Source organism: Gamsiella multidivaricata, assembly GCF_025024155.1.
Source record: "Gamsiella multidivaricata strain RSA 2152 chromosome Unknown BC939scaffold_87, whole genome shotgun sequence".
Lineage (NCBI taxonomy): Eukaryota > Fungi > Mortierellomycota > Mortierellomycetes > Mortierellales > Mortierellaceae > Gamsiella > Gamsiella multidivaricata.
Window position 1 is genome coordinate 60567 of NW_026251795.1, and position 16563 is coordinate 77129.

Sequence of the window (16563 nt, forward strand, 5' to 3'; positions counted from 1 at the left end):
AGCTGTGGGAGCTCAAAAAGGCGAACCGGGCTGAGAAGGATCATGCCGTGCATGGGGCATTGCGAATCGTGGACCGACAAGGCGGGATGCATACTGGGCCAACGAGGCCGGCGATGTTTATATACGGGTCAGGAAAGATCAACACCCATACCATGTTGGCATCGCTACACGAGAGCTTCAAGGGGTATTTTTTCCACAAGGTATGTTGTTATAAACATATTCATTGCAATTTACTTGTTTTCACTCCAGTATCAATATTGATGCCATGTTTCCGCATGCCATTGCACTACATAGGCAAACAGCCTCGGGTACACTGTCGTTTGTACGGATGAATCTCTCGCGTCATCGAAATATCCGAGATGTGTAGGATAAAACAAGGACAAAGCCAGCGAATCGGGCGTCTGTCTGTCTTGAGGATGGGTGCCAGAGATGGCTAGATAGGGACTGCATGGGCTCCCAAAATTTGGCCAATGTTGTATTGGCCTTGAGTGGATCAGTAACTTGTCTCGCCCAAAGCCCCTCCGCCGGCCCCAGCAAGAATAACTGTATTGGCCGTATCAGTTAAAATTTATCCTAGGTGTCTGTCTCTCTTTCCAGATGAGACGATCCAAGGGATAGAGTACGTGTTTCAATTTCCTGCAACACTTGGATGATCTTGAGAAAACTACTGTGGGTCTCTGCAACACTTGCGGATGAAAATGATATTTCTGAAAGGGCCTTCTCATCCCCAGAATGGATCGCATCGAAACCGTCTGTGGATCCATCCGTTAGTTCCTGGCATGATCTTTGGGTCGACATCACTTGATCGCCGTCCTCCTGGGTTGCTTGCACTGTCTGATGAAGGGCCACGAACTCTTTCAGAAGGTCTACTATAGGGACAAGACTGCCGCCATTGATCGACTTGTACAGACGGGCCTCATATTCGCGATTTTCTCCGACGATGCAGCCGATAAGTAACGCCAGGTAGGCTGCCAGGACTTGATTTTCCGTCTGTATGAAAGAAACAAAGGAATCGAAAAAATGATGAGTCTTATTCCCGTTCATAACAGACTGCTGATATGAAATGCCCTAGTTTCCATACCATCTCGCTAATGGTTGCTTCCGTGTTATATATCTCAACCAACCGTTCCAGTGCCTCCATACTCTTTTCACACCTGCACTCCTTATGAAAGCAATCTCCAATCGCCTTGCATTCTAATCCAATAGCTTAGTACCAAACAATATGCAATATAGTTCGCCGTTAACATAAACTCCTCACAAATCCATAATGCAGCCATTGGTTATTATTTTACCTGCGCGTGTTACTTGTTCCCTGCGATCTGGATTGGTTTCCAGCATGTTGACCAGTAGACCGATCGATAGTAGCAGAATATCGTACCATCCATTGGCATCGTTCTCGATTATGGTCTCTCTACGATGCGAAGCATTCAATGTCGCATCGAGCGAAGGCTGAGGAAAATCCAAGTCCAGAGTGCCAGCAGTGACACAGCAGCTTGCAGCATCATCTTGGGGCAGCATCTGGAATGATAGCCCAGAATCCGACCGTGAATCTATCATTGTCCATTGTATTTTGTTCACATCTGCTGATGACAGCGGCTCTGTGTCTTGTCGCTCAGGGTTGTAGTTCCGGCATTGGCTATAAAACTGCACGAAATTTTGGACCAAGATCGCAATTGACCCACTCTGTGCCAGATTGTCGCAGCAAGGCTCGAATCCATTCGTGACATTGATCAGCAGACGCAGGGTGTGTAGCATTAGGCTCAAGGATTCTAAACGAGGTAAAGACGCCGAGATGTTAATTATCCATCATACAGCACTACAGACATTTCAAGCGCTTAAACTCACCAGTGCGTTGAGGATATTGGAAGGCATGCGCGCGACAGAGTGCGATCAATTGTACCAAAAGTGGGAAGAGTCGTATATTGGCCGCAAGCGCCGCGGCCGGCCGTCTGCAGATCAGTGCAAGTCTCTCGAGAATACGGAGACAGTTCTCTATCCGATCAATGTCCAGTACATCGGAGAGAGCGACATCCTAGCATATGCAAAGCCAAGTGTCATATGAATGACAGTGCTCTCCATCATATGCAAAACAATACGCATACAAGAACCCAATAATTACTTACTGGTGTCGATGATGGCTGCTTTATCCATGCAAGATCATCCACTAAGATATTGATAATCGCTTCTATAAAGGCGGAGTCTTGAGTAACAACTGATAGGGTGCCAGCATCCTGCATTGATACGCACCCATTGACGATATACGCTAAAGTCGACAGGATTATGGACATTGTCAAGACTTTTTGTCCTTTTTGAATGATTCCCGCTTGCCGAACTATGTCCTTGAAGTCGTTGTACTATTTGATACAGAGCATCGCTTCCTGTTAATATGTTGAACTGTCCGCATATCCTCCTTGATACTATTCAACGGCTTCCTTCATTTACCATAGATATTTCGTGGCGACCAGTTGGTAATACAGCCATGGGATCTGCGCTCATTTTCAAACCTTCGCATAGAAAATCAACGAGATTGCTGATAGTCATAACATCTCTCCATCCCTTTTCATCCTGCAGAACGATGCCTATCATGAGCACCAGGCAGGAAAATACAATCTGTAGTTCTGTGGTCAGCACTGCCCTGTCATTGCGCCCTCATAGAATTTCAGTCATATAAACCCTACCGGATCCCGGTCAATACATATTGACTCAAAGATTATTGGCATGTAGTGGTGTGCCTTGACTTGCTCAGCAAATTCCTGCCTCAACATGGAGCGCGATAGATCTAAGCAGCTGTATGAGGAAAGTGGAGAGGACTTCATCAAGTCAAATCTTGTTCGTGTTCTTGTATCTTCTGCAGGTTTGGTACCATAACAAGCGACGTACCTGGTCCGGCGAATGTTTAGCTTGTTGTTTGACCTGATACCATGCAAAATATATTCGATCTCATCTTTGAACCGATGGCTTTGCCCTGCCTCCCGTAGTTCATGCGACGCCCTGAGAGCCACATTTGGTTCCTATGCGCATTCATAGATGAATAGCGGACGATAGACGCAGGAAGATGGAGATCAGCTGCGTGAATGCTTGCCTGTGTCTATGTTTCCACCCCACAGTTAAATTGCAGCTACCACCCACATTGTTTCCGCCACTAAGACTTGAAATACCACGCTTTATCGCTGGTAGTGCTCTTAGATTCGAGTTCCCACGTTTCAGCTGTGAGACTGGTCGTGGCTGTGCTGCTTCCTCAAGACCATACTCGCCTTCACGGCGACAAGCGACACCATCCTGACCAAGGAAACTCCGTTGTCGTCCATAGATTCGCCTTGTTTTGGACCCAGTACTCTTGCGCGGTGCAGGAGGCATCTCTTAGCAAGCGTCGATTCGAATGAGGATGCTGAGTTGGATGGGTCGACGGAGGATGCCATGTCAAGGGCCTGTGGTGTCGGCGAAGAAGGCCCTTAAGAGGACAGGACACAGGTTGGGACCCTGCCTTCGCGATGCATTGCAAAGGGGCGTCTCGTATAGCCAAAAACGTCAAGGCGTTGCAGGCTGAGGGTGGTCTTCACCCACCAGAGGACTCCCCCGATTCACCCATAGACACTAGCAAATCAGGCCTCTACAGCTTTTAATAAAATTCATCGTGAATAGCATCCACAATTCATTATCCATTAGGACAATTCAATTCTGTCAATTAAAGCAGTGGTATCTGAACAGTGGAAAGCCCTGGTCCTTATTATTTATTGACTGTCGTTCCCACATTACCGATTACTTGTTCAAGCACTCTGTTTCTTTTTGTCGTGTGCTTTTTTTTTTTTTTTCGTTACATCGCTTTGACTAGATTATTTTTGTGGGAGCACAGGGCGAGTGCCTCTTTTCGGTGCCGGCGGAAGAAATGATGCCTGCGGACGATACGCCAAGCTCTTAGTCATGGTTCGCAGCTGTAGCGATTTGGGCAGGTAGTTGAGTGCTACATTGCGCATGAGTCGCTCGCGGAACGTCTATAAGTCAATATATATTCAACAACATGTCAGACACGTTTGGTTGTAGTTGAATAAACCAAGCATGCAACTCTCTGCAGCGATCGTGAAGCGCATATTACCTGGCCATAGAAGACTTTTGCATTTGTCTTGCTTGCTTCGTATTCATCCTTCACATGAGCATATCGATGGTTCTTGTAATCCCTGAATGCTGTTGTGATATCGTGCTGCTCTAACGATGGCAGGTCGTATATGCAATTTGCCAGTATCACAGCATCTTGCAGTGCATTAACTGCGCCTTGCCCACCACTCGGAAGCAACTGACCCAGAGTGTTAATACTGGCTTTGAACATGAATGTGTCTGCGATTTCTATAATTTATAGTTCATTGATTACCTTATGGCATGCATCGCCAATGAGTACGGTTCTACCGTGGTACCAGGTGTCAAAGACTTTGTCTTCAAGTAGCACACGAGAGATGGCCTCCTTCGGCGTGGCATCAATAAGATCACCGATCGTGCCTCCGATGGGAAGCAGAAAATCCCTGGCCTCTCGGATCATGGCGTCGTTTGAATCAGGCCCCCATTCTGAGTTCCTGAACTTTTCGTCCTCAGCCTGCCTCATCGTCGCAAGTTGAACAATCACGTTCCAGCAAATCTTGTTGTCAGGAACGTTAACTGCGCTCCACTATGTACCGTATCAATGCAGTTTTTGTCAGCTAGCTTTTGTTGCAAATGCATCCACCTATGCCTTCAATCCTTCTTTTTCCGCTTCTTTTTTCTTTCTTTCTTTCTTTTTTTTTGTTTTTCTTACAGAGTACTGAGTGCCAGTTCCAATGACCTGGTACACCTTCGAAACTTTATCATTCAAGACCTCATATTTGTTGGGGTCCAGTTTATCGGCTGTTCCGACTAAACACATGTAGCCTTTGCAGAGTGTTTCGGTGTCGGACGCTGGAAGCTCCTTCGTCTTCTGCATCTGTTTGAACAAGTCCTGGCGAACGCCGGAGTAGGCACCATCGGCGCCCACAAGGATGTCCCCGTGGTAGGTAGTACCGTCGCTGCATCGGATCATCACCCCTTCCTTGCTCTGAGATAAGGACATGACCTTTTTGCCTCGATGGATTCTCCCCGGAGGTATCCGAGAGAGAAAGAGATCGTGAAGGCGAGGTCGAGCGAAGACGCAGAAGTTGTATCCGAACCTATCAACATAAACCACTTGTTAATTGCTACTTGCTGATTTCATGACCATCACGACCATTTCAACAATGCCGCTTGAAGAGCCAAAATAATAAATCCCCTAAAGCGCACACTTACAGCTCTTCTTCATTATCGATGGTTAGGGATGCAATGTTCGTCAGGTCGCTCTTATATATGTTAAAGCCTTTGCTTGGATACGACATCTTCAGAAGCTCCTCATATATCCCAAGCTGTTCAAATACGGGTAGGATGTTCGCATTCAAGCTCATCACAGCGCCTTAGTGGGGTGTCGGATACGTTAGTGTTATAATGGCGGTATGGCGGTACGATGGCTGATACGACTATCTATCTCATATGTCTAGCGCCTCATAGAAGACTAATAAATCACCATCGACTTACCGAGAGGTCGGACTTCGCTACTTCTTTCAAAAATTTCATAGGGAACACCTATATGGTCAAGTAGGATTCCCAAGAACATGCCAGCAAGACCAGCCCCAACAATCATGACATTGGGCTTGCCATCGGTACTGGGAGGAGGAGGTTGCGAGGGATAATGGCTCATCAACGCGCTTCAAGGTCAACAGCGTTTGGGCGAAAAAAGTAGATGGTTGGAATGGGTTGGATGAGAGAATGAGAGAATGAGAAGTCGAATGGACAAGATGGGGATAGCCACCCTCGTCTTTGTTATAGTCCGAGTGCACGACCTCCATGGGAATCTTATCGATCGGGCTCGCTTGCCTGAACCAAGTCTAATTTCGGCTCCAGTAGCACAGCAACAACGTCGTGTAACAATACCACCCCTGATTGTCCTTCATGTTGTCCCTTCCCCAACAGGCAATGTAAGTCCTCAAACTGGGGATAGTGACCCGACCAATAAATCGAGATTTGCGCGCCTATCCGCTTGCTCCTCTTCTCTCTCATGTGGGCAACCATACCATCCACTCAACAAAAGAAGGCGGTGCATTATCGCTCGAACTATCTCTGAGCTTTTACAAGCTTTTACACCAAATGGCATGGAGAGGATCCTGAGTGGACTAAGAACATCCCCTAGAAGAGGGATGACGCGAACGCAAAGCACATGGAGAGCCCCAGTTCAGCTCTGCAAAAAATTAAGCATGGCGCCTTTATGCCAGGATGAGCTGTGCTAATGCGCCAACACGCTAATACATGGCATTCTGAAACTACACAAGGTCCGTTATCTCCATCCTCGTTGCCTAAAGCCATGGCCTTGGCCGAGGAACTTTTTTCTTGAGGAGTATGTTCTTTTGGCTTTTGTAGACCACGTATGGGTATACTGCGGTTCAAGTCAATAGGACCTATTTCCCTGCACCTTCAGGTACTCCATAATCGATCGATCGACCTATTTTGAGTTCGGAAAGCAGAACCGGAGGGAGGTAACACAACATCTGATATTCGTAGTGACCATTTTGTGTCTGTGTCATTATTGACGGGAACGCTGCCCAATGTCCGCGGAGGTATTTACTTTACCAACGCATGGTGCATGGAGCTGACACCCACAGCCGCTTGATTTTTCTGTTTGTTTTTAGGGAAAAGGCTGTAGGAGGGCGCAGCTAAACTTTTTTTTTGCCGCGAGCGTGGACAGGGACCATTATTTGTATGAAGGTCACTGTGATGACCTTTTTTTTTTTTGGTGCAAGTTTGCAATCCGATGCGAGCTCTAATCCAAATTGAGGCCGTCGAGACTAGCATCAGCCGAGGAAAAGGGAGGAAAGAGGAAGCACGACAAAATACTCTGGTAACGGCGAGCGCTTGCTTGCCCTGGATCTGTAGCAGATATACACAGGAGACTCTCAATTGCCAAACGACAGCTGTTGGTCTATCACTCTCTCTCCATATAATTCTCCGGCGCAATGGATGCGCTCGTTCTATTTTCGTGTTCTAACAGCTCTCAAGCTTGAACACAGCGGGCAGGCCTGCACAGCTCTCATTTTGCTTGCACGGCAATAACGTTTTCTGCTTTTAGATCTAGAAGTGCAGCGCTGTCACTATTTTCTTGTTCGACGAGGAGTGTGCGACAAAACTGCTCTCTTACTGTTCTTGGCACTGCGGTTCGAACGGAACTTGAGGAATGTGCGCCCCAGAAAGGTCTGATGATGGTGGGCGAGACATAACTGCAGCCAGAATGATGATTCCTCGTGGTTCATTTCCTCTTTCTGAGATCTAGGCCTGGCTTTGGCCATATCGTTTCACAAGAAAAAAAAATCATTAAAAAGAAAGGAGAATCATACATAAATGTCGTCAGGATCTACTGTCTTTCTGTGCTCGTTCCTGCACCGGCTCGCAAGACCAATGGGTGCCTGAAGAGGTTACAATCGCTGGACAGCAGGGCTTGAAGCAGAGGAGACAAGGAGAATTGATGAGGACGGCGGAAGGTGAAGAGGCCGAGTTCATTCCTCTCGCTGGCTTTGGCAATTTCAACGTTCACCTTTAATGGCCGTTTTGTTGCTTAGAATATCGTCCAAAGCTCAGAACTATTGACCAAGGCATTGCCCTGAACCCAACCGGCATGCTGGCCGTGAGCAATTTGAGTGGGATTACAAAGACGAGCCGAAAGGAGAGAGAAAGTGAGACTCGTGAATGTTCTCCGTAATCATCTGTGCATGCTGAAAAAAGGGTCCTTGATTTGAAGGGGTTGCGATCCTTGGTTCAGGGGATAGGCGTTAGAGATCCAGCAGAGCAGTCAGTATGACAAAGCCAGAGCTTCTGTGCAACTAGTTGATTATATGAAGCAAGGAGCCGCTGCATGGATATATCCTTGCTTGTTGGGCTTCTGAAAGACGGATTTTATGCGCGAATGAATTCCCTTTGCTTTGCACTTTCAATAGTACACATCTGAGCTCCACTTATCTGGTTTCCTGGCAGCAGCAGCGTCGACAACAACTCAGTGTGCACAGTGGGACCATAAGGAAACTTCGGCAATAGTCGACATGGAGAGCTGGGCTGCGGGCACGCAGAAGCGTTCGGACAACAAACACGCCGTTGGGAGCTATGTTGATATCTTTGTCGCTGCGTTTAATTACTATTATTATTATTGTTGTGTTGTTGTTGTTGTCGCGGTTGTTGCGAGTCATCCAAAGGCAAACAATACTATTGGGCTACTGGTAGTTTAATAGAGAGCGTAAGTACTGAGATTGGACAAAAACACATCGAGCAACCCTCAGAGTATATAAAGGTATGCCTAATCTCGAGCCTGCCCTTTCCTCCATCCAACCCATTTCATCACTATTCTCTTTTTAACCGCCCGTTTAGTCATCATCGCCGGCTGCATATCCATTGCACCTCCAGTCCTCCGCTCCTCATCATTGGAACAAAGCAAACAGGACCAGCGTCGCATCACGCAGCTTCTCATCGAACAATCACTATTAGGGCATTCTTCCCAGCAACGTTACACCATCACTCTCCCCTGTAATCCGTGGCGCACAAGAACGAAAACGAAGAAACATGACTCCACAGGTGTCCTCGATCATCAATGTCTGCAAGTCCCAAGAAGAGCTCGATGAGGTTCTTACCCGCAGCAAGAAGGCCGTCGTACTCTACTACAGCTATGCCATGCCGTAAGTTTCCCTATGTTGCTGTGTGCCGCAGTGATCGTTGCACGCTTCCGTTTACTGCGCTCTATTGAGCGTCGAAAGTAGAACAGGAGGGACATTTCATCCGATTCTTCGACCCACCCGTACAATCGCTACCACTAAATATAACTTCACCCTCAATCGGAGCATGGCGGGACAGAAGGATTGTTGTACATGAAAGATGTATGGACGATTGACCCAAGGGTTTGAAGAATGAAAGCAGAGGATTGTGTCACATTCCCTCGCCCGAACCTTAACCACCGAAGAACTGGGGGCGCTTCACATCATGGAATGGACAGCAAAATAGCGAGATGCGCCGTCAACAAATCCTGACCACCCCTTCTTTTCCACAACTCTATCTCACGAATATCGGATGTCCTTTAGTTGGGGAAAAATTGCCGAACACAAGATGCACGTTTGTGCGAGGGCGCTGGAGAGGGGTAACATTACGGACATTCCCTTTGTTCTGGTCAATTATGCGGAATTTTACGAATTTGGTGGCAAAGTCGAAGTTTTACCCTCAACCATGATCAAGTACACAGCCTATGTCAACGGTGTGGAGAAACAGTCGACCGGAAACAGCGCAGAGCTCGACGGACTGGTAACAGGGCTGTTGTGAACAACTGAAGAAACGACACGGTGAGCCAGGATTCGCACCCTTTGACCTCGCAGCGCAACAACGTGGCAACTTTACTTTTTCGCTCAATTGGATTAGAACACTCGAGGCGCCCATCAATTCCTAGACTAGCATGCCAATGTATTTTATTGTCCTCCAACCCAGAGTTGGAATCCAAAAAACTTATCAAACTAAATGCCCCCTACCCTTTGTTTTAGCTGAATTTTTCTTCATTGGACCGGTTAGCAATTGAAGGAGGATGGTTATCTTGAAACGACCCATCCCTATACTTCCCTTCGTTAACCAAGCTCGGTTCAAAAGGCAATATGACGGAGACAAAGATACTTCTAACGGATCACTCAGCAAGCAGAATCCATTTTGGAGATTTGGTTTCTAGTGTCATAAAACCTCAGTGAATTTTGATCATCTCAAAGGACGATTGCTGCACGGCAGAGACGCGAAACACGACTATCCAGAGCTGAAGAATGACGCGAGCAAGCAAGCGCGTCCAGGGATGTACCATCAGTTCCTTCTTCAGTCGTATCCGAGGATATGCTAAGCTAGGCCACTCTTCATTCAATGCGCCTTCTTTTTATCAAAGCGCTGCAAGAACAACCTTCTCGATTGTTCTGCGAATCACTTGTATAGTTCAGGTTTTTGTTTCAGGAATTAGCGATATGGTCAGCAACAAGTCGAGGCACCCTTTCTTCAACAGTTGATTCATTTCACTGGAGCACTGTTTTCCTTTCCCAGAATGTGGACATGGAGCCGTCTACATGGGCGCATCTTTAACACTAAAGAGTAGCTGCCTGATTCATCATAAGTGAGTGTGATTCAGCGAAGGCGACATATGAACTGTATTATTGGCTCTAACAGGCCTCTAGTACAACACAGCAATCGCGGTCAAATGGGCTGTGTCTCCTAAAACAATTTGACACATGCAGCAAAGCAAGGGGGAAAACAAAATAATAGGCTATGCCAAACGCTACGAGTAGACCGTTTTATCTTTGTGAATGCATGATACCTTATGATCAAAAAGAGAGCAAAGAGCGACCCATTTCAAAAGCTTCTTTTTCTTGACACGTCCCAGGGCTCATGTAAGAAGTATGCCTATGTTCTTCATCGCATTGTGCATGCTCGTCGATCAACGCCTTTCCAGATACCGCTACGCCGACGATGCACTGAAAGCGCTTACTTGACAATATACGGACAATGGACGATTGCAGCAATGTGTTCTCATACAGAAGTTGGATGCAAAAGGGCACCGGTCTTTTCGGATACACGTCTTGGGGCGCGCAATCAACCTCGTGGTTGGCTGAGAACGGACAATATCATCAAATAACTAACGTGGCGTTCAACATTGGTTTAACTAAAATACTTACCGTTTTTTAAACTGTCCGCGGACCCACCTACAGGATCCACGCGATAGTACCTCACAGCTATAACTAAAATGCAATGGCCAACTGCGGCTGCCTTATTCACAAAAACTTGCATGGAAACGTAAAAGCCATGAGCATCAGAAGGCATCGACGGGGCAGTTTTCTTCACTGCTGCCTCCCATTCGCCATACCACTTCTTCTGACATCTCCTCATACATTGCATGAGTAGGCTTAAAAGCTGTATCGAACTCCACCATTTTTCTTGCCAACAATGGAAATTCGCCACAGTGAGTTTCAAGACACACCCAAGAACACCATCCTAAGAGCTAAATAATATTTCAGGATGTTCGGTTCCTCAACGTCACTGGAACTAGCTTCATCCTGCGACTCTTCTTCTATAGCGCCCGGCTCTTATTCTCGAAGCTTATTAAATACCACCAGGGCCCTACCAAGTTGCTTGCCTTGTACTGCTCTATCGTTTTCGTTGCATGCGCATTAATATTCTCGGTGAGGATACCAGGATGCTACTATTGGGTTCAGCAATTACCAATCGTCGCTCGAACGGGCATGAGAGTGATATATCTGGAAGCATAAAGCTTGGGAACCTCTATTGACCTACAGAAACAGCATAGCAGTGGTTCACTTTCCTTTCCTACCCATCTTTTAACCCGCACAATTGAGACCGAGTCAACAGTGCGAATCAAATGCCATATTTACATATCTGAGTGGAGACTGTAGATCCATTTTTCACTCGATGCCTACCTGCATAAGTCCGCGTCCGGAGTATTGGGCGTCGGCTGCATTGTTGGCTTCTACTTCGGCGATCTACTGGTGAGTAGTCTGGAGCAGGTAGATCTAATCTCGAGACGGATCTATCATATAGTTTACTCTGCGCTCGCCTATCGGATGGCAGCCTGCAACGAGCACTTGCTCTTTGTGATTTGCGGTGGACCCCCTTGAATTTATGCTAAGAAAAGTCTGCTTTTCCATTCATATCCAAAACACGCAAAAGATCCCTTTTCCGTGGTCTCTCTAATATTCCTTCTTTCTCTCGTGTCAACGTCAATCGTCGAGTAACCCCCTCTCGCCACTAGTTATGTTCTTTCCTCGGTCGCAGTGCGATCTCTGGTCCTCATGGATGTTCATTGTCTCGAGGAAGGATCCTTTACAATCTTTCCTTCTAGCACGAGGTCATCTTCTTTAGCATTCTCTCAGGTGCAGCCACTGTCTATACTCATACTCAGTTCCCGGGTCCAAAAACATTTCAGAGGACGCATGCTACGCGCGCGGAGATATACTTTTAAGGGCAAAAAATGGTGCATAACAGGAATTGACCATGGAAAGGAAGCAGTGGAGTGATGGCAATGCCTTGAGCACCACATCGTCGGGCCATGGAGGTCGATCCAATTACGCGACATTGAGAACATGACGTAAAAAACAGAAGCCCTCGCTATTTCGTTTTGCCGTGCCATACAATGTTGCGCTGGAATAAATATCTATTGTTTCATTCCGTTATCTCATTTCCATCCCTGCGCTCACGACCAGGGACAGTGCTGGTATACATTCTTTCCTCAGGAAAATGTATCCTAATCCAATAACGATGCTGTTATGTCGATTTAGCCGAGACGACGTAAACGATCAACACAACGATTGAAATACGGTCTCCAGCAATGCCTGGTAGGGAATGTTTCATGAGCGTGTGGTTACAAGAAGTTCTTTATTGCATTCCGTTATTCAGGGACAACAACCTAGTATACTAGAGTGTTTCTTTTTTTTTTCTTGGTTCCCATGGTTATTTTCTGCAAGGGTACATGCATACAGCCAATTTCGTGTCCAATCTATGAGGGCAACGTGATTTATTGCAATGGTGCCAGGAATAGAAGATACTCAGGTCTAGTTGAGCGTCAGGAGCCAGGTTCTAATCACGTAATATTATAGACTGATAATACGCACAAGAGCTCAGGATAGAGGACATGACAAAGCCGACTGGTTCCTCTTTATGAAGGAAGGGGGGCGAATAATAAATCTATACCTAAGATTAGACTACCAGCATTTAGATTGCCATGTGCCCAAAAACTCAGCCGAGGTGGATCTGAGCCTGGCTTGGGTACATGGAACCTCAGCCGAGGTGTTCGCAGTATTGGTATGCCCCGGAAGAAATAATGGCTGCGTTGGAGTATATTTGCCCGCAGTGGAGATGGTCAAGTATGTAGACCATGGCATTTTTTGCGTTATGGATGGGTGGATGGGTGGATGGGTGAGTTGCCTATCTTTCCGTGGGGTGACCAGGGCACTAGGGCATGTGTAACCGTCGAGAGGGGAAAGAAGGAATGGTCTCCACTCTCCACAAGAAATAATGTTTACGGGTCTAACAAGTTTATAGGTTTATGTACTGGTTTGCAGTGACGAAAGACTAGATGGCAGATAAACATGTTTGATCGAGCGACGCAGGAACAGGAAAAACAACATGCGTGCATCTCCAGGGACAGACAGGGGCGGCATTGCCAATTGGGGAGTGGGGAGTGGGAAGTGGGCGGACTAGCGTGCATGACGACAACCCTTGCAGCAGAGGGCAGAGGCGGAGGCGAGTTGGGTTGGACAAATTGTTACGGGTGGGTCCTGCATCGTGCAGCATGTCCCCCCTCTTCTCCGCAGGGAAGAAGCTGAGATGCTCAACAGAACACTAAAAGAAGCACCTCCGCCGCGTGCTCGTCTTTACTTCCTTCTCTCCTTTCTTTCCTCCCCCACTCCCAACTCTTCCCAGAACATATCCTGTCTTTGCTGATCAACCCCTCCGACTTCTCATCCCAACTCGCCTCTCATTCCTCTCATTCCTCCACTTTCGTCCATCCCCCCAAGCATATTTTTCACACTAACAATACCATGTCCCCACAACCCACAGTCCTGGTCCTCGGCGGGGTCGGCTTCGTCGGTCGCAACTTTGTCGCCTATCTGGTAGAGAACAACCTCGCTGCCGAGATCAGAGTTATCGACAAGGTCCTCCCCCAGACTGCCTATCTCAACAAGCGGTTCCAGGCTGCCTTTGAGAAGGTCGAATTCATGCAGGGCAATCTCTCCAACACAGGTAAATCCCCTTTGTCAACCTCCCTGCAACGTCTGTCTATTGTTCCCCACCCCCTATTCCCGAATACACTTAATTGCATTCGGCAATTGCTTATCCCTTATGATATTATCTTTTTTTTTTTTTTTTTTTTCATTCGCGCAGCCTCTGTCGAAAAGTGCTTCACCCGCGCCGATGGTTCCTCATTCGATTATGTGGTAAACTTCGCAGCTGAGACCAAATTCTCTCAACCGGAGGAGGTAAGATATTAAGTTGTCGAATTCTAGAACAACTGAATAGAACTCTTCGCCATGCATGCACCCACAAGAACTGGTGGCTGAGAGAGGGAAAAAAAAAAAAAGACAGAGCCTTTTGCGTCGGACTGTGAGAAAATCCGGGTTGCATGTCCCGATGATCTCTTTCTGCTCCTTTCCCTGCTTTTTTCTTTCAAGCTGAGAGCGAAAGAGGAGCCAAACCTTGGGATGCCGTCGGATGTCATAAAAAAATAAGCATACTTGTGGTCTTGATGCCATAAGCCTTGTTACAGAACCTTGAGGATCAAGGGGTAAAAATAGGGAAAGCGAGAGAGAAATAGGTCAAGAGGAGAGGGAAGAGAGGGAGGGAGGGAAGGAGGGGAAATGCGATCCAGATCCTACGGTAGTGCCACGGGCGTCATGGAGATTGTCCAGCCGGAAGTGGGGGGTTTTTTTCCAATGGTAACTGGAAAGGTTTACAACCACGCCATTGGATGGGACGATTCGAGAAGAAAGCGAAACCATAACGGAGCATGTGGCGGACGCAACTTTTTTTCTCTATTCATTACAATTGGGATACAGAATCTCGAGGGCAAACGCCTTTTTCATATCCACAATGCCGATGCTTGTTGGGTGAGCAACGGCCGCCTATTTGTTGGACAGGACATTCCGTGGATGCAAGCGATCTTCCTCTCCTGCCCCTGTTTTTTTGCGCAGGATGCTGGTTCTTTCTTTTTTTCACATTCCCCTGGAAAAAAAGAATCAAAAATTCCGCATAGTCTCATCTCTTGTACCACGCCGAACTCTATTCTCGTCAGTCTGGACTGCCATATCGGCAGTGAACCAGAAAGAAAAAAAGACGGATGCCTGATCAAATCAATCTTTTTTGTTCTCGCTAGATTTATGAGGACCGCATCTACAGGCTGTCGATCAACTGTGCAAAGGAAGCCGTCAAGAGGAATGCCAAGGTCTTTGTCCAGATCTCAACAGGCGATATTTACGAGAGCACCGGGGTAAGTCACTCGGGCACTGTGATTTATTTAGTTTAATCTCCATAATATCTCTGGAGCAGAACCAGATCGCTCATGGATACGTCCTGCATTAACGCTTTAGACCGCAAGCAAGGAAGACTCGAAGACAAAGCCCTGGAACCAGATGGCCCAGTACAAGCTGAAGGTCGATAACGAGCTCCAAAATATGGAAGGGTAGGGGTTGAACCGATCATTAGCCTTTTTATCTCAGTCGATGTACCTGGACCATTGATCGCCACTAGCGGCTGCATGATGTCATGCGGATCATGGACATGGCCAAAAAACAACAACACGCCACGTGCTAACCATTTATTAATTCGCTCCTTGCCGTAGACTGAATTTAATCATCCTTCGCCCTGCAGTCATCTACGGAACCGGCGCCACGGGTGGACTCAGTACGTGGGGCATTGACCGGCCAGAAGATCCCATTATGACTCACCATTCTCGTCTGGATCGCTAATATGCTTTATTTCTCCTGTCAATGTACCAAACAGCTCCCAGACTGATCTGCGGTCGCGTATACCAGCACTTGAAGAAAAAGATGGAGTTCTTGTGGACAAAAGACCTGCGCATCAACACCGTCCATGTCGACGACGTCTCAAGGGCAGTCTGGCACTCTGCCAACTGGTATGTCAGCAACGACAAGCAGGGAACCCCCGTCATCTTCAACCTCGCAGACGATAACGACACTGGTACGTTTAGTTGTGGAACATCGGTCAATCAATGCTGTTCATACCGGAATCAGTTACTGATGAGCGTCTACTGACATGTTTGTGCTTATTTTCTGTTCGTCTACACAGACCAGGAAGCTATCAACACTCACATTCGCGCTATTTTCGGCATTGAGACTGGATTCCAGGGAACAATTGTCTCCCAAATGGTCAAGGTAATCACGGCAATTCTAGCTTCTCCTCCACAATGATGCCGATCTTGAGCATTTTAGCGCAAGAATGTACGAAACAGCCCGGTGCTAACTAACTCTTCCAATGACTACCTACACAACAGCTGGACATGTCGGGAGCAACAGAAGAGATCAACGAGATGCACTTGGCACCATGGTCCGATATCTTGAAAGCATATAACATCAAGACATCGCCTTTGACGCCATACCTGGACCAGGAATTGCTCTACAACAATGCCGTTTCGTTGGACGGCACCAAGATCTGCACAGCCACCGGATTCACATACGAACACCCCAAGTTGACGACGGAGAGTCTTCGTGAGATCATCACAGATTTCCAGGATCTGGGTATCTGGCCACGCGACTAGAGAATGACGACGACGAAAGTGGATTAATTCTAAGTAAATATATAAAACAAATAAAGAACACAAAAGACGAATAGATTGGTCGTATCATGCTAACGATGCATTGGCGACGATTCCGTTTCACGGCTGAAACGACAACGGCGCCTTTTCAGGAAATCAATGCAGTAACCTTATTCGCAAACCGGGCCAATTGCTCC

General features: G+C 47.1%; 3 protein-coding genes across 3 annotated transcripts; 1 reads left to right on the top strand and 2 right to left on the bottom strand.

The window, feature by feature from the left end:
* Positions 1–343: 343 nt before the first annotated feature.
* On the bottom strand, positions 344–3649 carry BC939DRAFT_465075 (wings apart-like protein regulation of heterochromatin-domain-containing protein). Its single transcript, XM_051557452.1, has 9 exons — positions 3130–3649; positions 2881–3011; positions 2679–2787; positions 2443–2610; positions 2124–2354; positions 1846–2032; positions 1293–1769; positions 1082–1206; positions 344–990 (listed from the first exon to the last, which is right to left on the bottom strand). Exons 1-9 carry the CDS (start codon positions 3355–3357, stop codon positions 574–576), a joined length of 2073 nt encoding a protein of 690 aa, XP_051407774.1. The 5' UTR covers positions 3358–3649; the 3' UTR covers positions 344–573.
* A 65-nt stretch (positions 3650–3714) lies between these two features.
* Positions 3715–6059, bottom strand: BC939DRAFT_465077 (uncharacterized protein). The gene is made up of 6 exons (XM_051557453.1): positions 5569–6059; positions 5287–5446; positions 4784–5171; positions 4367–4657; positions 4094–4291; positions 3715–3992 (listed from the first exon to the last, which is right to left on the bottom strand). The coding sequence occupies exons 1-6, from the start codon at positions 5729–5731 to the stop codon at positions 3834–3836; spliced, it is 1359 nt and encodes a 452-aa protein (XP_051407775.1). The 5' UTR covers positions 5732–6059; the 3' UTR covers positions 3715–3833.
* A 7352-nt stretch (positions 6060–13411) lies between these two features.
* BC939DRAFT_465085 (uncharacterized protein) lies at positions 13412–16448 on the top strand. The gene is made up of 8 exons (XM_051557454.1): positions 13412–13839; positions 13981–14075; positions 14969–15082; positions 15183–15274; positions 15434–15495; positions 15595–15792; positions 15901–15986; positions 16106–16448. The coding sequence occupies exons 1-8, from the start codon at positions 13638–13640 to the stop codon at positions 16367–16369; spliced, it is 1113 nt and encodes a 370-aa protein (XP_051407776.1). The 5' UTR covers positions 13412–13637; the 3' UTR covers positions 16370–16448.
* The last annotated feature ends 115 nt before the right edge of the window (positions 16449–16563 follow it).